At 42.9% G+C, this 24,877-nt stretch overlaps 1 protein-coding gene across 4 annotated transcripts; it reads right to left on the bottom strand.

The window, feature by feature from the left end:
* On the bottom strand, positions 1 to 24,274 carry csnk1a1 (casein kinase 1, alpha 1). Of its 4 annotated transcripts, none has more exons than XM_048231688.1 (11): positions 23,489 to 24,272; positions 23,010 to 23,116; positions 16,839 to 16,965; positions 16,613 to 16,711; positions 13,912 to 13,995; positions 11,220 to 11,359; positions 10,291 to 10,369; positions 8,358 to 8,432; positions 7,481 to 7,587; positions 6,866 to 6,978; positions 1 to 1,549 (listed from the first exon to the last, which is right to left on the bottom strand). In XM_048231688.1, the coding sequence occupies exons 1-11, from the start codon at positions 23,609 to 23,611 to the stop codon at positions 1,542 to 1,544; spliced, it is 1,062 nt and encodes a 353-aa protein (XP_048087645.1). In that variant the 5' UTR covers positions 23,612 to 24,272; the 3' UTR covers positions 1 to 1,541. The 4 variants fall into 4 exon arrangements, with proteins under 4 accessions (XP_048087645.1, XP_048087643.1, XP_048087646.1 ...); XM_048231686.1 differs by having other exon boundaries at positions 6,830 to 6,978; positions 23,489 to 24,271; XM_048231689.1 differs by lacking the exon at positions 13,912 to 13,995 and having other exon boundaries at positions 6,830 to 6,978; positions 23,489 to 24,263.
* Positions 24,275 to 24,877: the final 603 nt, after the last annotated feature.

Here is a 24,877-nt window from a genome sequence, read left to right as displayed (position 1 = left end):
TTCTGAGAAGTCATTTTTAATTTATTCTGACATGCTAAAAGGGAATAAATTACACTTTTATAGAATGTCCAGCAGTAGATGCCTTCAGCTGGGTCAGGGGGGTAATAAGGAGAAAAAGAAGACAGCCAAGTGTGCATCTGGTTGTGACTAAAGGCTGAGAAACTCAAAATGGATCTTCCTTCTTTTGCAAGATCCCCAAAATATATAGAAAAGAAACCCTCAACTTTTTCTTGCAATAAAAAAAAAGACTAACAGAAAAGAGCAAAAGGTCGCTTACTCTAAAAAGCAGCGAGAGAAAACAAATTTAGTTTAGCAGAGAAAGTCCCAGAGATATTTTACAAGAGGATCTGCTTCACTGCAGGAAGAAGCAACAAAAACACCCTTTCCCCAAATGATCAATTCAAAACAGGGAAAGACAACTCTATAAAACTGAAAAAGTAATTTTTCCTCTGATAAAAAAGTGTATATATATGCATATAAAAATGATAACGGGTAGGGGTGACGTGAGCACATCAGTGTCTCAAAACAGAATATGGAGGCCATTGTTGCAAATCAAATGAACAGGAGGATGGTTATGCGCATCAATTAAACACCCATACTTCCAAATGACAGGGGAGAAAAAAATATCAATGCATACAATTTTCATCTAAGCAATTAACATACAGGTTTAGTTGAGATGCCTAATTTGTAATGAATATCCTTTTGTGGAGTTTATTTTTTTATTCTTTTTTCTTTTTTAGACTTCAGAATACCAAGTACAATATAGTTAATGCAGCGTTCTAAAGAGAAACCTAGTAGTCACTAGAATTTTTTTTCTTCACATTAGAAGCTTTTCTAGCACATATCAGCAGGCAAAATTTAATTACCTTTTTTAATTAAGAAAACAGAAACCCAATGTTTTGCTTAGTAATACCCAGGATTCATTTGTGACAGAAACAGGTTTAAGTTTACATGTTCTCATTTTACTTGAGGATGTAGAAAAAAAAAAAGAATTAAGGAAGAAAAATTAAATCTCAGATGTATAAGTGTTGGGTGGAGCCACACGGCGTGACTACGGGGGAAGGGGGGGCGCCGTGATGTGCAGCTGACAGGTGAGGAAAGCCCCGCTTCCGCCTCCCACCAGCCGCATCCTGAAGGAGAGAGCTCGGGGAAAACATTGGCATGTGCACAATTATATCCTCTGTGAGTCAACCATTTTCTAAGTTTTTTTCCTTTGCAAGTTTTGATAAAACACAAGAAAAAAAGAAGTCTTCAGGGACAGGACAATAGAAAAGGCTACAGCTTTGAACTCCATACCAAGCCTGCTCTCTCTGTGTGAATATAGTATATACATACCAATATATAGATATATGCTGAGCATGTTATCTATATATACCGATTACATATATAGTATATGGAACAACAATGTTCATTTTAACAGGAAAGGGTTGCCCACAATGCCTGGCAGGGTCTGGTGAATTTGATCCTAGATGCCGGGGTGTGATTGGAAGGCAAATCCTGCTACGACCTCTCTGCTCTGCTTCAATACATTGTCTTAATGCTCAGAAACCTGCAAAACAAGAACAAGAATGGAGAAAGACAGAAAGAGAGAGAGAGAGAGAAAGGGAGGACAAGGGTAAGTGTCAGGCGATCACAAGCATCTTAACAGGGTTGAGCCTCTCTTATTGGCGAGGGCCAAACCCCTCCCAGCAGAGCATCGTTTGCTCCTGTAATAAAAAAAGTGCAGAGTCATCAGTCTCACTCTGCAGCAAAGCCTGGGAGTGTGCTGCAGAGCGGCCGCTGGGGAGGATCAAACATTTACACGGTCAAGTTAGGCCCACAACGTCCATGACATGGCTCACCACACAAGCTCAATGATTGGTTAAAATCCAAAAACCCACCCAGTCAAGTTTAACAAAAAAAACTCATAATGAATAACTACGTCTGAGCAGAAACATACCATAGAAACTCTACGGCCACTGATAAAACCTGCTCAAAAAGCTACAAGAAAGAATGGATAAACAAACAATACTGAGGCCTAAGCCAGAATTCTACAAATGGTGCACTCTCCATGAACTACCACAGTGGAGAGGTCACCTTGACCAGTGGAGCCAGTTCCGTGAGTGTGAGGTCTCCATTACCATTGCACACTCTCCATCGCAACATCCAAGCACACTAATGGCCCACATGTCTCCATGCTTCAGCAGAGACAATTCATGGCTGGACAGTCTTAGTCACATGCCTTGGTAATATATCCTGTCAGTTTCATACAAATCGTTTCACTTGATTCAACAATTATGACCATAAAAACTACATGAACATTTAGAACAATATTAGCCTTGTACACTGAGGTGTATAAGTAGATACGTTCACCCTTTCAAGCAATCTCTTACCCTGCTCTTCAGTGGGTTAAGTAGGTTTTAAACAGGAGCTTTTCCTTCTGCCAGAAACTCTGTGCCTGCTTTAGGTGGTTCTACAAACAGACTTGGAACAATGTTCCAATCTGGGGAAAGGAATTGAGCCTCAAAATGGATCACACTCCGTGGCCCCATACTGACATTAATTAGTCTGTGGTGTGTAGACAAAGTATTAGCACAGAGGGCTTCTATTCATTGGGAAGGGACAGTCAGTAAGTAAAAAAAAAGGTCAAATAAACCAAGTCAACTGATATATATATATATATATATATATATATATATATATATATATATATATATATATATATATATATATATTCAAACTCTTACTCTTCTTTCCACTAACAGTAAAACACTAATGGCAAAATCTATGCATTTCTGTTCACAGCAAAACCAAGCGGAATACATTTTTCACAGAACCACAGCTTTGCAAATTGACCAGCCTTATAAAGTCAATGGGGCAGATAAGCCTAAGCAGGCTGTGCTCGTAGAGCGACTCACGTGCGTGATAAGAGCTTTACAGCCGATATTAATACACAAGTAGTGCTGCTGCAGTAACTTTTCTAATAACTCTCCAGTTCCTCCAACGTACTGGCACTTCTGAAGGAAGAAACCTTCAGCTGTGCAACCCCCCCCTCCCCGGCCCAGTCAGGCCTGAGCATGACGGCATCTATGCCGGGGTGCTTTAATGACTGGATCACTCCTCTGTGCTGTTCCAGCAACCACAAAGGCAGCAGCAGTTGCAGCAGCAGCTCCCTCAAATGTGGTGAAATTTCAAAGGAGCTCCTTTTCTCTTTTTTTTTGCTGCAGGCAAAGACTGTACAAAGTCAACAAAAAAGCAGAGGCAATGAAAGCCTAGCCAATGACAGAGCTAAGCCTGATGTATGAGAGAGCAGAGCCTTCAAGGGGCTTGTTAAGGGTTCAGGCGAATTATTTTCACGCATTTGCTCGGGAGACTTGTGTGCCAACGTGGATCATGCACTTGGATACTCCCCTTCACTACGTCAAGAGGAGGCTTTTCCCTCGGCCACCAGATCCTGGACGTTTCAAGTGTCTGGGTTCCATTTCATGGGTGAGGAGAGCCCTTCTGATGTAATAGTCCCGACATTCTGAAGGAGGTAAAAGGCCACCTAAGCGCGCCATGTTGGTTTATTATTAGCTTCCGGCAGGCAATTTAGCATATTGCCTTTGGCAGCATTCAACAGGTAAATACAACATGTTGGATAACAAAAAAAAAATACTGCCCTTCAGTTTGAAAAATCCAAACCAGTCGAATGCTTAATTGATAATATATCTGAGTGCAGCGAGTTAGTCCGTGCACAGGAAGTGATCTATGTACCTGAATTCCAAATCAAATTAAAAGCATTTTCAAAGGGCTGCCCCATCACACACAGAAAGGTCAGGGGATATCAATTCACTGAGCCAGGCAGCACGCAAACATGGAGGCTCTGCAAGACTCAGATGATACGTGATGTTGAAAGAGGGCAGGAAAATCCATTATACTGAAGCAAGCAGACTACTGTAGGCACTCCTCTGGCCTTGCCAAATAATGCTGATGTGGCCAACTCCAAACAAATATAATTTAAATGCCTGGTAATTGTGTAACGCAGAGGGGGCTGAAACGCGAGCTCACATCAACAATGTCTCCATTGTTAACAGACTCACAGAATGGCCAAGCCAAATTGGTATCCAAGAAACCAGCAATCCCCTGCAAATAAAATTCTTTCAAGCTCCAGTACTCAAGAGCTTTGCCACTTCAACTCCTGACTGAGGGCATTTTGCAGCCTTTAGAGCCAGAGCAGTGTTGCACACAAGCTACCAACAAAACAAGGTGGTCAGGTTTTGTTTATTAGCCAGCTAAAATGTCTCGAAAAAGCCTTCCTATGGCTGGTTATAAATTCTGCACTAAAGAGACAAGATGCTAAGCAAGCCTTTGCTTCAGTGTGCGCATGGGGGCCATGGACTCCTACAGAGGCAGTGTATGGACCCTTTCAACAAGGTAAACAAAAACAATGCTTGAACGTTCTATTTGGGCCCCAATCTACTTCCTCTGCATTAAGATAACATATGGAATGTTAAAAAGGAAGTCTTGTGGGGCCAACTATGATGCTGATAATGGAACTCTTGAAAGGGTCCATACAAAGGATTAGACTTCATACCACGTCATCAGCAAATCCTATTTATAGACAAGCCTTTCCTCACTGCACTTGTGTGCTGCCATCAATTGGGATGAGTCTTAGGAGGACAGGGGAGGGGGAGGGAGAGTGCAAAAAACCCTGAACTCCCCATTTGGCTCCCACATTCATATTTCATGCTTCTCAAAGCCTTTCTCTGGAGGTGACGGCACTGGCTGATAAGCAAAATGGATTTAGGGCCTAATCACCTACAGTATAATTTAATGCGGAAACCTTTCTGTCTGTGAAGTCACGTCACTAGATCATAGATGTCTTTGTTAGCTTTAGCTTTGCCTACAGGATAAGGAATTCAGTGACTGCCTGACATCACTATTGTCAGGGTTATCATTCCTCTTGGGAAAAGCAGAACCCCCCCCACACAGGGGGATTAACATACCCAGTCAACACACGGTAGGCTGCTTTCATTCAGACGAGATTAAGCCATTTTAATCAGCCCAACAGACGTGACATTAAAAGGTGCTATGTGCAAGAATTACAGTTTAAAATGTTCAAAATGTGAGAAAGACCATTTTGATGTGATGTCAACACCTATGCCGTACACCGGTGTACTGTCTTACACATATACCTACTTAAGTTAGCAGCCAGAGACAACCATGGACACACTAATGGTAGCCTAAATATCTTACATGAATATCGTAAATATCACATCAATGTATTTATGCTACATATAGCTTACGGCCTCCATCACCTTAGCCAAACATTCTGTACTTCAGTGAAGGGAGAGGGGGCAAGTGTGGACAACCAAGACCATAAGCTGTTGCTGATGATCTTGGAGTGGACAGTATGAAATCATTGCAAGCGCTAGCCAGACCTGCATATGCTGTAGCTCCTTTAAGATGACCACAGCTTCTATTGTTGCCTTAGCTGCCCCTTCATCCACTGTATGCAGAGCAACAAGGGTAGGTGCTGAATGTCAACTCTGAATTCTCTCACCCAAACACTGTGCGTACAACTTCAGCCTTTTGCATGAGGGGAGACAGTCATGCATAGGTAAAGCCCAGAATCTCATCCTGTTCCTCCGATATCCGATGAATTCGGTGGATAGAAGAACTAATTTCTTCAATCTTTGCATCTTGGCTGGCTAGTCTAACTTGCCGCTTTTTCTGCGCGCTCTTGGATTTGATAGAAGCGACTACTAGCGAAACTGCTAACGTTGATAGGAGGTGTAGTTTTTATGCTGCACTTGCGACGTGATTCTATGGTTTGCACCAGTAATGTTTCTCGATGTTGCGGTGTATTTTGCAGACAAACATTGACCTGGTTAGAAGTCATTCGCACCAGTGCGCCTAATTATTTTTTTGCACTCGCACGGCATCATTTTTACTCGCATGTGCGAGTGAAATGGGCGCACTGTAGAGCCCTGATAAGAGACTTCTCTGTGTGTGCAGAAGTGTTACGAATAAAATTATGCACAATTTGATGTAATCCAATTCATTCATTTATATTACAGTCTCGAAAATGGCTCCATAACAGTTTACCCAGGACTCTCCTTCCAGCTTGCTCTTACAACACAAGCACCTGAGACTGCAATCAAAAAACACATCACATTATGAAACACAATCACAACAGCATCTCTGACAAAGTTTGAAGATAGAACTGATGAAGACCCCATAGCCAGACATGAAGATTAACGAGACAAACAAACCAACCAACCAACAAACAGATGAGTGTTAGAAAGTAGTTAGAATGTCACTATAATTTTAAAAGAAATAAAAAAAATATATGCCATGGCAGAAAAAAGCAAAAATCAAAAAAGCAAAAATCAAAAAAGCAGATTAACAAGTGTTAGATCCAGAAACAATGGTTGCCAGAAATCTCAAGTCAAATCGCATATCCCATTTGGAAAGGGGTTAATTCACAGAGGGGATCGTTATATGATTGTTTTACATCCACATAAGAAGGTTGATGAAGTCACCCCATTGGCCCAGAAGAATAGACACTTTGGCACAAAGTTAGTAGTCAAATTTCCCAAGGACGTCATTGCATTTGCAAGACAGACCAATTGAATTTTTTTTTTTTTGCTTTTTTTTTGGGTGCCTTCTTAGAACACCACGTCTTATATCTTACAGTACTTTTTTTTTTGGCTGTGGGTGTTTCCGAATCCCCATTTCTAGATATATATATATATTTATAAATATATTTTTTTCTCTGCATTTAACCTCTTTGCGCAAACAAATGAAAGCAATTGGTGTCTTCTGTTTTTGCACTCAAAACGTCGCTTGGCTGTTTGCTACTAACCTTTCATGTTACTCTTGGGTTTGTCAGTTTGCTTGCCTGTGGGGGTTTGTGCCTGCTGCCCCTGTCCCCCTGAGGACGCTGCCTGCTGGGCCGCTTTCTGCTTCAGCATGGTCCAGTCGAATGTGTAGTCATACTGGTGGTTCAGAGTCCTGCGGAAGCACAACAACACACACACCCATTGAGAAAGAACGTCGATACGTAAACTACACATAGAAAAGCAAATCAAGAATGTCAACACGTATAGAATGCAACATCAAAAATGCCCATCAAGGGGGAGAGAACACAGAAAACACTTTTTGTCCCACTGGTGCAGAGAACAGACGTATTCAAAAATTAATTTCATGTTCACAAATGCACCCTTTGCCCTGTGGTGTTCTTGTGGTCTAAAAATGTGTCACTGACTAAAAAGCTTATATCCTTTAAAGTACCAGGGCCAGGAAAGGTAGGTCAAGTCAGGAAAGCTGGGTAGAGACCACACACACACACACACACATTCAGTTGAATGACTACTTCTTCAGTTCTCTATGGAGTTCCTTATTCCCCATCATAAAGAATTCACCCTTTTCCCACACTAGTGAGCTGTGTCAAACTAAATGCGTGTTGGAGCATGGCCTTAGAATCAGGCCTGGAAGGGCAGGAGGTGATGAGCACCTGAAGAGAATGCGGAAGAGCTGACGCAGGTACATGTAGTCTGGCGCCTCCTCGAACCGCAGCCCACGGCAGTAGTTCAGGTACATGGCAAATTCTGCTGGGAAACCCTGTAAACCAGACAAAGACACATTTGTTCCTCTGCTTTTGGTCTGTAAAACATCACCAACATAAATCAACTTTCGTTTCAGCTTCAAAAAAATATTCTTTCGCAGTCTTGGTGTTGGGTTCAAATGAGTGGGCAAAAATGAGAACATGTTTCCTTGGCACATTGTGAAACGCTGAGTAAGAATAAGGCAACTCCATTCTTAACAGCATTATATTGGATTAGTAAACCCAGAGAGACACTATTCGCAGAGCTCGAGAAAGTGAACGAGATTACGCAAGGTGTCCCTGCCAGTGGGGCCGTGAGGTGTTGGCCTGAGCGGTTCACACAGAGGAGATGGAGTCTCGGCTAAAGTGCTTTGCAGGTCATGGCTGCCATGTTTTAACTAGGAGGGCCTCCAGAAACCCTAAAGCCTATTTACAGCCTGGATTAGGCTGACATTTATACCCTCCATTTTTAACTGTCATGCAGGAATGGCCTGCGACTTCTCAGGGGTTTAGAGCAACCCCTTTGGGCCATCCCTCAACTGATCCCTTTACTCACACTGGGCCGTGACAGTGAAGCTCTCACATTCCCTTACATTCATTGACATTTCTAAGTCATTCCATTCCAAAAGAGCAAAAACTACACTGCAATCACCGAGTGTGGGCAAAATTCAGGAGGCTTCCAAAGGTCTGTTCACTTCCGTCGGTCACGGTGACAGCCCATTGTAATCGGCTCTCGGGATTGGAGTCGTCAGCAACGGGGGTGGGCTCAAGGCCTGCGGGTCCTTACCTTACACAACACCTCCACAGGGGTTGACATCTTTTTCTCGCTAATCTTCTCGTACTTCTGTTTCTTTGTGGCAGCCTGTGGAACATATGGGCGAGAAATGAATGTGTTTACCAGCACAGTCTCGGAGCACCAGTGGAGCAGCACATCACAGCATTAGCAATATAGAGACAGCATTTGAGAGCAGGGCGAAATGCTAAGTACCGCATCCCACAAATAACCTTAGATTACTTAAATCACCACCCGCTGGGGTGATCTGGATTCCTGGAAACCTAGAGGGAAACTGCTATTGTAATTGCCTTTTTACTTTATTCTCTCCACCCTAATTCTGTGCTCAGTGTTGGCTAGGTGGGCTTAAGCACTCTGTTTTACAACCACAGCCTTTCCTTCCACCACCCCAGCGCTGCTGGATATGACCTTCCTCCAGCTCTGAATATCAGGCCAAGGTATGCAGGCTAGCTGATGTTCCATTTAATTACATTAAGACACAGTACGGGGCTCTACTGCGCCATTATTTAACCTTGCCTGTGCTAAATAGAGCCTCCCCCCATCAGGACGATTTCACAGCACAGGGGAGTGCAAAGCCGGAAAACGGGAAAGCCTGTCTCCAGTTACCATTTCAGCACCGCTCAACTTAAAGTTACACAACACTATGATAAACCCAAGTCCTGCAGCTATCAACTGATCGTCTCTATGATGATCAGTTACAGCCTAATTCTTACCTGCAGGCATGACTTAATTTACCCTAACTGCTTAATTAAGGACAATCTCACACACACACACACATGTTCAAAAGAGCCAGGGCAATTAATCCTCTGAAAAAAAGCATGTTGCCTCAAAAATGTTTAGTGTTCTTTTAATAATTTTCAAGCAGATTAAAAACTAGGGCTGTAACGATATACGATTCGAACCCGAAATCGCGACGTTCATATCCACGATACTGTGTCGCAGTGTGAAAAGGCAGAATCGCGACACACCCTTTCTAGTGTTTCACGCACTGCTTTGCAGCTTACACGGCCGCAAAAGCAATCCACATCTCCCGCTTTACTTATCGGTAGCCTACGTTGTCCAAAAAAAAATAAAATAATAATTTCATACCTCTCCTTGCTTTCATTGTAGACTGTGTGCGCAACTTTACCAAACAGTATAGAAGTAAACCTCCTCTCCTTGCCCCGCTCTCGCTCACGCTCCCTCCCTCACTCTCACTCTCACTCTCACTCAATGAACACGCGCGACTTAAATAAAACATTCACAATCGTGAAAGCAAGGACGCATAGAAGACGACTAGCTAAATTACTATTAAATCCGTTTAGCATCATTAGCTATCATTGCTGCACATGTTTAAAACTCTTGCATTGAAAGTTGACTGATCATCTCAATACCAACGTTTCCAAAAAGGGCCTGTCCCAAAGAGAACAAGTATCATCTTGAAACTTAAAACACACATGGGGAAACTGAACAGTCCAATCAGTAGACTATGATAGGCTAAGCTAGCCAACTATGCTACTTTGTTTACAAAATTTCCAGGCTTCAACCAGACAGCTGAATTAAAGAGGTAGAGTTGTAATAAAAAAAATAGTAGGCCTAGGCTATAGGCTAATCGGCATAAAATGTGCCATCATAAATATCAGTCATTCAAAAAAATATAAAGGATATAAAATAAAAGATATATTGTAATCTTCTGGTGTTCTAAGGGAGACTATTAAAATGTTATTTAATAAAATGTCTAGCCCCCACCAAAAAAAAATTTGAGATTCGTATCGAACCGTGGGTCAAAAATTGTGATACAAACCGGATCGTGAGGTTGGTGTAAAGTTACAGCCCTATTAAAAACACATTCGAACACACACACACACACGACAGACATCAGCAGTAAGAGCTCCAGTGGTCTCCTCATATAATGGACAGGAAGCCCTGGAGTACCGGCCTGACATACCTTCAGTCCCTGCCAGGGCAGGCTGGTTCTGTTGAAGTACATCAGCACATATCCTAGCGACTCCATGTCATCTCGGCGACTGTTGGAAACATATACCGTTAATGATGCACCTCACCACACACACCATGAACAACATAGTCCGGGCTGAAGGGCAAGGCATTTGAAATGTGCTTATTAACATCCCACTGAAATATGACTGATAACGCACAGGGTGGCGGTTGGGCAAAGAGGCTGCAACAGAGCAGCTCAGAGCCCTAAATTAACTTGCTGACCAGCGACATGCCACTCTGCTGGTAAAGGGCATGCCAGCACCGCTTGCCCATAAATCACAGAAATGCTCACAAGGAGCCCTGGTCTGCGGAGTTTGGAGAGTCATCGCCTTCTGCCGGAGCATCAAGCCGTGACACTGCTGACCTAATACTGTGGCATCAGATCACCACAGTGCTGGGACAGTAGTTCCTCAAATAGAGGATTGAGAGCAATTGGATGAGCTGCTGTCTGCTGCAACAGCCTCTAAGTGAGATTGGTCATAAGAACATCACAGACAGAACACCAGATTTGTGCCATCAATGTTTGATTAAAAATTTCGGTCAGTGCCCGTATAAGAAACGCATCAGTTATGACTAAAATATGCATGTCTTGTAGTGCCGAGTAGAATTTCCAGAGAGCCTTTGTGAGGGATTCATGAGTCACTACCTGAGGGAAAATACTCCATACAGTATCAAGCTGAGGCAAGGCAATCTTTTGAACCTTTGACGAACTACTTTCCTGAGTATTGTTTGTCATTGGCATGTTACTTTAAATCACCAGTAGGAAAATGACCATGATCAGATCATCCAATCACAAAACATGGAATCATTTATGTGGTTACCCAGCAACATTGCTGAAAAAGTTGCCCCATGCATCATCACCTTAAGAAAAGTGTTTACCTCTGCTCAATGCCCAGATGTGCGTTGATGCTGGCATAACGAGCTGTGCCTGTGAGATTTTTGTCTTCTCTGTAGGGTATGTGCTGTCGCGTCCGGTTGTCGCGGTATTTTTTGGCCAAACCAAAGTCGATGAGGAACAACTGTAACAAAAGCAACATAATATCTGATGTTTAAGACATGGAGCTCGACCTCAAAAGAGAAAAACAAACTATAAATAATTTTATTTCTAGTAATGGGGTCAAGCGGAGTCTCCTCTCTAGGCTTTCTGCCCTGCAGGGCCCAGAACCAAGTTCACTGACAGCCAGGCCCCCAATCCCAATCTGTTAGCATACCACTCAGGCACATAATGGTTTCATAATCGTCAGTCCTGGGGTCTTACAACAAAGAATAAGATTGATGGTAAACACCCCCTAGATTCTATGCAAACCCATCTCAGTGTTGTAGTGGCATTCATCAGCAATGGATGTCTACAGGTTGCAATCTGAACGTTCCATCAGGCCACAGGCCCTTGGGAGAGGACACCTTGGCCCAACTCATTCTTCCAACTGACCTTGGAAAAAAAGAACCTCGATTGGCCCAACTCATTCATTTCCACCGAGACAGCAGTGGGGGCCGCTACCGTATTGAAATGGACTCAGTCAAGCGTGCTGTGCTTGCTCGGCTCAGCCAGGGCGATCCAGACCTTATTTCCTCTTGTCAAGAAAATTAGTTACGCCATCCGTGAAGTTCCATTTGGGTGCTTCTATCGAGGTGGGGTGGGGGGTATATACATAAAAAAATAAAAAGGTCCCAACACGCTCAAGTGTGCCACAAGCCACCACCACCAGACATGAAATGCACATTTTATTCACTCTGGATGACCAGCTCCAACATCACTTGCTTTTGCCTTGTTTTTAACAATTCTCATAGAAACACAAATGAAGTATGGAGCCTTCCTGCAGCTAAAAATAATGTTACAAGGGCAACCAAAATAGCACTTTCCAAGCAGAAGAACATGAGTGTCGGGGTAGAGGAGTTTGTATTTAAGGAGCTCCCTCTTAACAATAAGGTCCACTATTGAAGTGGGTCAAATACAGAAAGATCTCTTAAGACTGGACTGTCATGTGTTTTTTGAACACTGAGCCTGCAAACTGGTTCGCCCTCATTCAGACAAAGCTAAAAATAAAATCTGTTTGTAAATCTACGCAGAGAAAAAGGTCAATGAGCTGCGCAAAAAAAAACCCCATTTATGATCAATTGTGAGGCTATTAGTTTAGATAAGCTTAAGTATATCAAATAGGTTCAGCTGTAACCAAAAGTTTCACTTCCGGCAAAAGGCCTTCAGAGAAGCAGCCCAAGAAACTGCTAGTAAAACAACTTCTGAAAACTAAAAGAAAAATTACATGGAAAAGTGGTTTGCATTAGAAACTTCTGAAACCAATCAGAATGGAGCCAAATACAAGCAGAGCGTTCACAATCGCATATAACAGCGCTGTAGCAGTGGTAGTCTGTCTCAGAAGAATCCAAAAAAACACACATCACAAGAACCCCCAGTGTTTAAAAATCTGTAATAATAAGGAGTAATGACTTAGTTTAAAACAGAGAAAAAAAAAACATGGCGAGAAAGAAAATCTTTTGAGGCCATGTAATCAGGAAACGAGCGCAAACCTCACCACACCCTTTAGCCAGTGCCCATTCTGACTTTGCAGGCCTGTGTTTTCCAAACACACTCCATTTTCTGCTCTGAGCCTCTGGCCACAGGCCAGCGGCAGACAATGACGTCAGTGTGCTCACTCGCCCGCCCGACTCTCCCTCTCTGGCACTCAGCAGCTGGCTCAGACCAGCTCCACTGCACTCGTTCCCTATTGGGGGGTTTGGGGAGGTGGGTGAGAAGGATCACCTCAAAGCAGGCTCCCCCCCGACCCCACCCCCATCCGCTCGCCTCCTCTTGCACCCACAGAAGGACCCAATGCGCAAGTCATGGCGAGGTCTTTTTTTTATTTATTTTTTTTTTATAACGGCTCGGCCCAGTTCTTTGTGTGCTCTACAGGTAGTGGAGAGAAAACAGCCCATGCCACACGGATTATTGGTTTAAGGGGCTTCTTCAGCCTGGCTGGACTCATAGGGGATGGCATTGTTTTATCAGCCTTTCAACAGATGGGACTCTGCTGCCTGCATGTGTGCTAGTACCCGGTTTCCCTTCGCTCTTGTTCATGTACGGTTCGAACCTACTGTTCTGGGGGCAGCAGTGATCGCCATGTTCTGCTTTTACAGGACATCCGAACCTAGAACTAGCTGGACATGGTGACATCACAGTGGAGTTGATGTGCATGGACAAGTACGAACAAGTGAAGTAGTGCGTCTTTAACATGAAAAACTTGGTCACTCATAAAAACGGAAAACAAAAATGCAACAAAAAATAAATAAATAAAAAAAACTTCACCTTTTCTGTACACAAGGCACAACGCTCTTCCTCTGCAGACTCCTTCAATCTGGATTAGGAGTTAATCTATTTTGGTTTAGCATGTGTGTCTGGTTTAATGCCAACAAGTGTTAATGGTTACAGATCAAATAAAAAAAGAAAGGAAAAAAAAAACCGAAAAAAATAAAACACTGCTATGATGTAGAAGGAAGGGGGGATTCCAAAAAGGAAACCAAAATAATAGAAAAGACTTTGGTGGGGTTGTATTAGGAGGCGGTGGAGGGTTCAGACCTGGTTTAATCCTGAGAAAGATGGGTCCTGAGAAGAACTAACAGCCAAGCTTCTTTTCCTCTTCCCCACTGGAGTTTCTAAACACTGAACAAACAATAGAGGGTGCAGTGCATCAAAACAGTATTGCTGACAACCCCACACGGCCAGCGCAGACAGGCAACACCAAGGCTCAGAAAAAGAACGGGAGAAGGAGCAGCAGAAGGTCGTAGGGAGGGGGAAGAGAAAGCCCACGGCCATCCTTCGTCCACCAGCTAGGGATACTGACTACAGATTCGAGAGGGAGAGAGAGCTCTGCTCCACTACCGGACCCCTTCCTGGAAGTCGGCCTTGGCTGAGTTACAGCCCTGGCTTAGCCCGCATGTAGGCTAGGGAGCGAGAGAGAGGGAGGGAGGGGAAGTGGGGGAAGAGATGCCCTCCAACAAATGCGAGCGCCCACCCCCGCTTGCCTCGTTGGGTTACCCCCACCCCCCCACCCCCCAAAGCCATAGTGGCACATGTGTTATTTATGGTTACCCCTACCTCCCACCCCCCCTCCAATGCTGTTCTATCTGACAAACTGTTTCCAAGCCTGATTCACTTTTTTGACTTTGCAGACTTTAACACTAGCCATGCCACATATGACAAAACTATAAGGGACCGTCACTTCAGGTGTAGAGCAAAAGTGTATGCCTAAGAGAAAGATGGCATGAGGTCCACTTCGCTGGCACAACTAGGGTTAAAACAGGGCAAATTCTACAGCCAGTCCCTCTATTAGTCACTATTTCTTTTAAGGCATGAGAAGCTTTTAACAGAAACCAAACCAAAAACAAAAGAACAAAACTGTGGCCATCAACAAACTTGCTTTTGCCCAACCAAGTCCCTGTGACAACAGAGGAAGCAAATGGGGTCAAATGAAAGCTTTTCATGGGCCATGGGCTAAAGACACACCTTCAGTAAGGAAGAGGCTAGAATACTGCTGGCATTTGGCAAGGCCAAATCGGGAAGGGAGAAGCTTGACAGAAAATAAAGACAGGAGTAGAGTGAGGATTATGGAGAAGGGGAGGGAGGGAAAGAGAGGGAGAGTGAGAGAGGGAAAGAAAGAGAGTGGAAGAGAGAAAGAAAAGTGTGCAGTAGCCGTCGATATGCTCTGTGGATTCAGCAGCTGTGCAAGACATACGAGGACAGCTTTTAAAATTGCGGCTTTGCATTTGGGGTGGGGTGGGGTGGGGTAGGAGGGGAAAATGTTCCTACAGAGCGGCCCTGGGTAAAGCAACACAACAAGCAAAGTTAGCCTAATGATGCCAAGCTGGGTGCCCTTATCAAAGTCAAACCAGACAACGTTGGCAGAAGTGGGAAAGAGGGGTGAAGAGCTAGGCATATTCACTAGAGGAACTCCACACTATTCCATAGGAGTATCAACCCTGGGTTGAGAATACTGAATAAATACTGGGTTATTTAGCAATACCACATACCATTAATATTACCAAATTGTATAACTTACAAGCAGCTGCCACAATTACTTCAAATTGGAGAGAAATGGTGGCTCTGGCTCTAATTTGGAAATCTATGAATCTAAGAACTGTATAACCCCAAAGAACCACCGTTAAGATGAATCTAAGAATCTTGGTTATGTTTAAGTAAATATCTGATCTGTCCACAGAAACTACACACATCTTTCTGGGCGACACATAGGCTATGGTAAGCACCAATGTGAGGGACAGCAGGTAAAAAGCAGAGAGGGTTGGAGTGCGCTTGAGCGAAAGGCCTTTGACTTCAGAGGATAGTGTGTGGGATTTTACACAAAAAGACAGACATAAAAAGAGAAAGCCTAAGTCTAATCAGGTCCCCCCTGTCTGCGGCGTCCAGAGCACTGCCCGCTCAAGGCTTCAGTGGAGCCAAGACCAAGGCCTTCCTATCAGGTGGTGTGAGAGAGGGTGTACGTGTGCTTCTTCTCTGACCAGTGATATTTAGTGTGACAAAGGGGTGAGATTCATAAGTGTATGCAATAAATTTAAAAAAAAAAAAGATCGAACAAATTAACAAAAATAAAACAAGCTTGAGGCTGGCATTCACACAGACACACAATGGTAAACACTTACTCCAAACAGCACTGCCAAAAATGGTAATACAGGCTTCACTGCTTTGGTACGAAAAGAGTACCAGTGCGTTTCATTTCATACTAAGTGACCCACAGGGTGACCACCAGAGATGGTGCTGGTATGCCACATTTAAATGTGCATCATCATGCTTTAACTTTGCCAAATGTTGCCTGTCTGCAAGGGCTCAAAGTAATGAGTAACAAAATACAAATCAGGCAACCTCAGGTACATTCGGAACAAAACAACTTCGAGAGGGAGAACAAATAAAATGACAGTCACATGCAAAAGCCTTCTTGTTTAATCCCACTGCAACCTGTTTGTTTCCAGAGAAGCCGCTGTTGAAGCGCAGGACGTCACACGGACACTTGCCGATACCTTGGATAACCGCAAACTGGGTATCACGGTGTCCCTGTATCACGGTGTACCTTTATGATTCAGGTGTCTGATTTTAATCCTGGTGGTATGCCATGTTAGGTTAAAGGGACTTGAACCCGTAAGCAATGCCTTAATTGTGATCATATAGGTGATCACGATAGTCAGCTGAAAATAGTGACTATCCTGATCAGAGACTGGTCCTTGTGTAGCTGAACGGTTGAAGGGGTGAAAGTTGGTTCTTATTTTACCTTATTACAGTGGCGGCCGATGCCCATTAAAAAGTTGTCTGGCTTGATATCTCTGTGGATGAAGTTTTTTGTGTGCACATATTCAATTCTGCTGATCATCTGCAAAGACACAAGAGGACAAAGATTTACATTTCAAACCAAAATCTGTGTGTTGACACCAACTGTTCGAGCCAGTGTGACATCCACCCCCCCCACCCCAAACGGCCGACCCAGAAGTGTTACTTACCTGATCTGCGAGCATTAGAACAGTTTTCATTGTGAACCTGCGGGAGCAGAAGTTGAAGAGATCCTCCAGGCTGGGCCCCAGCAGGTCCATCACTAGGACATTGTAGTCCTTTTCTTGCCCATACCACCTGCAACACACCAGCACCATGGTCATTTCCCCAATACCATCGCTCTCCTGGACAGCTGCATCAATTAAAACACTATTGATCCTACGATGACCAGCACTAAAAATACATTCACTTTGTCAGACAACGGCTTATTGGTGTGGTGAACTGGCTAGGATAGCTGTCCCAACCAGGCTAAAACTGCAGCCTTTCTTTGACCAAAGTGTGACTGTTTGCCTTAATTTGAAAAATACTAAAATGGCAAACTGACTGAAAAATACATCAGGACATAGAAATGGACAGAATATGTCCTAAAGTATAGAATCAGATTAAGAGTCATGTAACACACACAGTAATGATGCAGCACTGAAGTGGAGATTCTTGGGCATAGCCCCAAGGGGAAAAAACCCCTGTCTGACTGACCCCTCAGGATAGAATATAAGAGGGCTCAAGAGTACCACACCTCTCCTCTTCCCACAATACTCTGCCAACATGCCAGTCTAGCCATAAAGTGTACATAGCACCAAGCAGAAGTCCTCCCAAAAACAAACAAAAAAAAAACACCTGTCTGTTGAGTCGAGTTCTCCTGAGCTAGCGTGCTGACAGCAGTGTGCTGACGTAGCAGGTTTATGGGAGAGGCAGTGCAGCTGAGGGGTGGAGCAGGGGCCGGGACTCATTCATCATTAACCAAGAGGTTTTAGTTTCCAGGCGTCCTCGCCGTGCCGCTCCTCCGCTAAGCACTGCTTCCAGAGGTCAGCGCTAGTCCCCACACCTCCCATCGCACGCCGTGCTAGCACGGTCGCCAGGCAACCAGCAAGGCCTCGCAGGCAAAAGCATTATTATGGGGGGGGAGGAGCCAGGGTAGACAAGGTAACGTGATGGCAACAAGTCTCTCCCGTCACGTCAATACACATTTCATTAACCAAACTGAAAGAGCATCAGTGGCCATCTCATGTCTGCACTGGTAAGGCAGGAAACTGACAGTACTTTGACCAGGCAAACAGACACTCCCAACCGACGCAGTCGCCTTCACTTGCATTCCCATGGCCACACCTTTTGCACTGAAGCTCAAAGACAAACATCAAAAGGCTAAGCTTACGTGTAAAATGCCTCAAAGTCCATTAGCAACAGAGCGGTAAGCATTCACACAAATGTCATCAATCAACAGAGCTCAATGTAAAATTTCACTTTTAATTCCCTGCTATACTGCTATGATTAAATCCCATCTTTCCGGTCATACATAGAATTTGTAAAACGGTCTTGTATTCTCGTTATAGCCAGTGAAGGGAAGAACATTAACCAAATGCCTGGAATGGCAGCCATTTCAAATTCAACGCTCATTAAGACAGACCTAGTAACTGGGTAACATGGGCATCAACTACAGCAATGCTGTTGCACAGAATCATACGCAATATATGGATGGTCATAACCTTGTGTTCCAGTGTTTGATGAGTACATGACAATTTTTCATTAAAATGTTAGGACAAGAAGAGTATTGTTTTTGCCAATTGTAATCATTTTATAAAAGGCCAATTTTGAAATATGACATGGCACCTTTTGCAATACTGGTTTAAAAAATCCAAACTTGGAATAGAGGCCAAGCATTGAGGACCACCATGCAATAATGTCCATGCCACTGGACAATTAACAATTGCCTGAGAGTAAACAAACTGAGTAGTTCTAACTTGAAAAGATTTTTCTGGAGGAAACAGCAGACCTCTCTGTGGGACACTCATTTCCTTCAACGTCTCCCCCCTCCCGCCGAAAAAGAGGCCACCAACTATCAACTACCAGGGCCCATCAGAGAAAAAAAAAAAAAAGAAAGATAGGGTTTTGTAAACCCTTAACTACCAATGTGGAACTGGTTATACTATAGCTTGGAAGTGAAGTAGGCTGGCCTGATTAAGCCTTGAAAGAGCACAGCCTCAATGTGCTCCTTTCCATGCACACAAGCAGCGCAATGATTCATGAGTGGAGGAGGGGCAGCCTGTTTAGCAGGTTCTCCCAGCACCGACATGTTTCCTGCTCCTTTAAAATCGAGTGCAGCGACACATTCTTCCCTGATCAGCCTTCTGGTCTGCTCTGAACAATGTGCTGTATGTAAAGCACAATGCTCACTGCGCTGAAGTTAGGGTTCCTTTTCTGCTTGAGGAAGGAAATCTGCCATACTATAGAGAGTATTCAGTGACGACAAGTAAGGCCATCCTTAAAAATATTTTTGTTTGCAGTAACAGCCAAAATTTTTTAAAAATGGGTCGGTAGGTAGGTCAATATTTTTTTTTTTTTTTTTTTCCAAGATTCAAAGTAAAAAAAAAAAAGTACAATTTTGGTCATGGTGATTACATAGGAAGGAATTTACACAAATGTGCATATCGTGACGTAACTGACTGGGTCTTCAACCCGTGCCTTCAGGCGCACCATTGCAAACCTCATTCTGATGCAGGTTATATAGACCAGCCTTTCTCAAACTTCTTTGACCTGAGGCCCGGTCATGGCAGACTTTTGGGTCATAGGGCTCATCTACATGTACCCAGAAAGAAGGCTACAATAGCTCTTGGCCACGTTATATTGAAATTTGACTATACAATACTCAATGCTATACAGTGTATTATACAGTCTCTGCTCTGTTTCTAAGGAAGTTCCAAAAAACAACGTCATTCTATCAGGTTTCATTAAATAAATAAATAGCCTTCCAACAGGTTGAAGCGGAGCTTTGATACCAACGTTATCGATTAGTTTCAGTTTCTCTCCTTGCAAGAGACGCCAAGATTGAATGAATGCTCATACCACCACTTAATTGTAGGGCTCCATGTTTAATGACATCGATAGCAGAAACGTTTGTTTTCTTTTTTCGTCGATACGTGGTTTCTTGATCAACTGCGCAGAAAATTATCAGATGAAGCACCGGCCCTAATTTCACTCCACGACTCCGCGGACCAGCAGTCTCCATGTTGCGGACCCATATTTTGAGAAATGCTGAATAGACCACAACCAATTTCAATACTCCGTCACCGTTAGACTAGGGGGAGAAGGGATGAGAAAAGATCTGGCCACAGTTCTTCCAGAACTTCGTGCCAAGTAAAAGCGTTCAGTTTGTGTGAATGAAACGAAGCTGTAGGCCATAGTGTGACATGCGTAAAACCAATGGTGTAGAGATGACGCCACAGGTTTTTTTTTTAAGTGAGCCACATTTGCATGTAGGCAATTTATATTCACAATACTTGGGCCTACTAAAAGAAATTTATTTTATTGCATTGGTTGTTTAGAGTAAAAAAAAACAATCGGTCGGTATTAACGCAAGTTTACAACCGGCAAGTCGGTCGGACTAAATGAGGAAAAATAAATAAATATTTGGGTCGGTTCTAAATTGATAGGGTCGGTCGGGTTACGGCAAACGAAAATATTTTTAAGGATGGCCTAACCTCAAACAAAGCTTTTGCAAAAAGTGTTGTGCATTAGAGGAAGTGAATATGAAAGACTGTTCCAGCATAGCCAACAAACTACTCAATTTGAACTAGGTAGTCCAATAAATTTGATTAAATTGTCTTGAAATGCCTTCTAAAAAGGATACAGTCCATGAATTGATGTACATTTACAGACAGAAAATAGGTCTTGCCCAAAGGGGCCCCAACACCTCTCCGGGCTAAACTTCTATGCTTCTAACTGACTTCTCCATACTAGCAGGACTCTTAATATGTCGTCACTGGCCTTTGAACCTAGCTTAACTGTCTGCAATGTGCTGGCTGAACAAGTAACTTAAATGCCAAATCATACCTCCTGTATCTCACTTTGTCCAACCATCTGACATGAAAAGAAACAGACTTTTACAGGTTTTCAGAACACCTGCACTCATCACAGAACATTACAGGGAGGATAAGCTCAATTTCTAATTTTCACAAAGCCACCAATCTACTGAACTTCGCTTAACATCCTTTTAAACCATGTTTAATATACATTGGCTAAATATTTTTGAGTCTTAGCCGCAGAACAGACATCTCTCATTCTAAGTGAAACACTGTGCTAGAACACAGACAAGCATATGAAGGAGGTACCTAAAGCCTCAGTCACAATTAATACAACATACTATGGATGTCACAAGAACCAATATTTTGGTACTAAGACTATGCTAAACTTGAAAAAACACAAGGGGACTTGGTTTTTCGTATATGTCCCAGGAGCAAGCATTATCTTTAGATAATCTAATTTGTTTGCTTGGAATTTGTTAAAGTTGCCAAGAAAGAGGCAATGTATAACCTTAAGTGGCAGGTTATCATATTAGCTTGCGTTGGCAAGCTAACTATCCACAGTAGGAAGGCTGAGATTGAAGTTCAACTGCTCAACACAGTGTATAACTTCTTGAAGTCTGTGTCTATTGACTATCTGAGGAGATGTGGGCCAAAGTGGTATGTTGAGCCTAAAGCCAGCTGTAAAGTCAACAACCACAACAAAAGTTTGTGGCAATTACTTTAATGGTTGCTAGCCATTTTGTTTAAAGCAGATGATTGATGTTTCTTACACATAAAAGTTTAAATGACAAAAGGGGGAAAATATACTTATATTTTCAATGATGATACTTAGGACATGATCTGTGACCCACTAGCAGTTAGTAATTAAGCACAGAGTACCATTGGGTTGGGGCAGTATCCTAGTGGATTTCCAAAGTGCAAGCACACAGTAGGTGGGGTCCCCCCCCTCCCCCATGTCAATACTTGATGTGGATTTGTTATCAGTGAACCCAGATGCAGACACTGACTGCAGTATGCTTTAATACTGGATGAATTAAGGGTGCAAATTCTGTTCTCTGGAGATTAAATAAATGTATACTTACAAATATAGGCCAAACTAGAGTAAGATGGCAATATGTTTAGTCAGTCATTTCCCATCAGTTCCTCAAAACTAACCTAAATAACGTGTCTTAGGACGACATTCACTAAAAGTCAGACACATTTACATTTGTATACCTCATTAAATTAAACATTAGTAACAATACAGACACGTATTACCAGCTATTAGCTTGTGAGAAATTATGGAGGCTAACCAATGCGACAGAGACCGTAACTGAAGTCTTCACCTGGCCTGGATAAGGTGGGGTTTGTTATTCACTTGTAATGAACCCAAAAAGGATCCCACGGAAATTTGAATTCTGCGAGGAACACTTCCGACATATTCACGTCAAGTGTGTTCAGATATAAGGCGTCTACACACTTTAATCTTGCTATGTATTAAAAACACACACACACAAATCAGTTGTATCAATAGGACAGGAACAGGAGAGCAAACACCAAGACAGAGGACATCAATTCTATGTAACATACGTTTTAGCGGTAGCGCTGTGGATTAGCCTACGCGTAACGTTTAATCCCGGAAGATAATCACGATTGACGGGGTTTCGAATGCAGAAATTCGAATATCTTGCATCCATTGCAATACATAAGACAGAACAAACTATTAACCACACAGTAATTTTAGCATTAAATAAACATAGATTCCAGTCTTCAGTAACCTTGAGAGACAATGCGGATAGGCCCCGAAAGTTGTTTTCGCTCGCACTGGGCCGCCGCCATTTTCTAACCGAGTAGGAGGACATGTTGGAACAAACACAACAAAAGAGGAGCGGCCATTTCCAACCAGAGTAACGTTAACGTTAGCAAGACATCCACTTGGCACAACTGGACGTGCAACAACAACGTTAGTGTCACACTTTCATCATGTGGAACACTCGAAAACACATTAGACGCAAAAATATTCCGTTGTTTCAGTGCTCCACTGCAACTGATCTAATATACCCAAGCAAGTCAACCTAATGACGTTATAACCTTCCCAAGTCTCATAGCTTCGTATAGCAAGCATAGAAGCATAGCAAAATCCTGATAACTCAGGCAAAGTAAATAATCAAATAACCACAAATATTAAATGGTACACTTTTACCGAAACCAGCCGAACTATATAATCCCACCTGAACTATGCAATTTCACTAAACGACTGCTAACGTTAGGCACGCTAGCTGAACGATATCGCAATCCAGAGGAATTCGACGTCCAATTTGTAAATCCAATTTTATGTCTTACCTGATGTGTGGAATTCCGACACCACCTTGAAGTATTTTATACAATTTGCTTTCATATAACAGCTGTGGGTGTCTGGCCTTCTGGGATTCCAACTTTACTGCTACCTCCTACAACAAAAAGATTAACATCGAAACCTGCTTACAAGTGGTTGATCGAGAAACTTAACAATCGAACATGCAGAACATTGTGATGGTTAAACGTTTCACTTTAACTAAAAACATTAAATGTTAATAAATAATTTCGTCAACACAGTCGACAGAAGCAAATGTGTTCAAATACAGCGAACTGTGAGTTCGCTGTTTTTTGCAAGCTAACATTAACTTCATGTTAGCTGAGATGTACCGTAACGTTACCAAGAGCCTCTCAGGTAACGTTACCATTAGCACAGGTCACCAGATCCATCGTTTCCACCCAGACATAGTACAATAACTAGATTTTTATTTTTTTATTTATAGTAATGATGAGACCAGCAGGCTTACCTCTCCATTTGTAATATTGATTGCCAGGTATATGTCACCAAACGATCCAGATCCGATTTTCCGAACAAGCTTGTATTTCCCACCGACTATGAATTCGGCTTTAGAGCCGCTGCTGCTTGCCATGTCCTCGAGTCACGAGCAACACTCGATCAGTTTAAAATTTTGTTATTATGGGACTGAACCGGTGCTTCCCTTAGGCCTTTCGGTAATCAGAACATTCAGTCCTTGTTTGTCGTGGACGACTCTCACTTGAAACAATGTAGCTAGCTAGCGTTAGCAAACGACCTAGCTAGCCAGTTCTATATTTGTTACCGAGTAACTAGCCAACTATTTCTAGAAACACAAAACATTAATATCATTTATATTTGTAATAGTCCGTCAAAATCGAGCAAAACATCAAGGTTCCCTGAAAATGCTCCAAACGGATGGCTTTGTCAGAAGTCCAGTATTTCCAGTTTCAAGATAGCCAGCTAGCTAGCCTGCTAGCGAGAAATCGAAAGGACACCAGCAGAACTGCAATTCGCAATTCGACAACGACTCTTCCTTCATGAACCACCTCGGTGTGAGGGGCGATGCCTTCCCTTTGTTTGTCGAAAGTCCGATGTTACCCACGAACTAAACTTAATCTTCCCTCTTCGATTAATATTTTTATGAATTAAACGAGTCGCTTCTTCCTTCCAAAGAGCAACCCACTCACTCCGCCATCTTGTCACTCCACCGACCGTCTCGAGGTGATTTGACTTCTTCTCACCGAAGGTGGAGCGCGCGGGGGAGCAGAGAGGGAGTCAGCCAAGCAGCTGCAGGCAGGGGAGGGGTTGTGGCGTCATTGGCCTGCGGAAGCAAGCAGACAAGAGCGCGCATGAAATGTAAAAAAAGAGCGAAAGCTTTTCTTTGTAATTGTTGTGTTCAATAAGCCAGTTTTACATAGTCTTGTCCACCCTGTGTTCACTGTATGTAGTAGGCCTGAAACTGCCTCTTAATAATGGGTGATCTCTGCAAGCAAAACAAAGTTGCAGAATATTCGAACTTCGAACACGGTCACTCCCGTTCTTAAAAAAAATCAATAAGACATTCTATTGCCAAATGTTCACACAAACTGCATAAACATGGTTTGGCAATTGGAGAAGACCTATTGCAAATGCCTTCCAGGGTCAGCATAAAAAGATGAATGTAATTAAAGCCGATAAATTCACTTAGAATTTAAACTAAAAACTTTTATCTGACACAGGCTAGTTGAATTAAACTGAGCCCTCTGAAAAGCTACATCCTGAAACACGAAAGCCTAGTGCAGAAAGTTAATAATCTGTAAGACAGACGTTTAGTTAATGGAAAATGATAGGATGATGGAGGCGAGGCCTAGTCCTTCTCGATCCACTACATTTAATCTGT

This window comes from Alosa alosa, chromosome 21 (genome assembly GCF_017589495.1).
Source record: "Alosa alosa isolate M-15738 ecotype Scorff River chromosome 21, AALO_Geno_1.1, whole genome shotgun sequence".
NCBI lineage: Eukaryota > Metazoa > Chordata > Actinopteri > Clupeiformes > Clupeidae > Alosa > Alosa alosa.
This window is presented reverse-complemented; position numbering and strand designations above follow the sequence as displayed.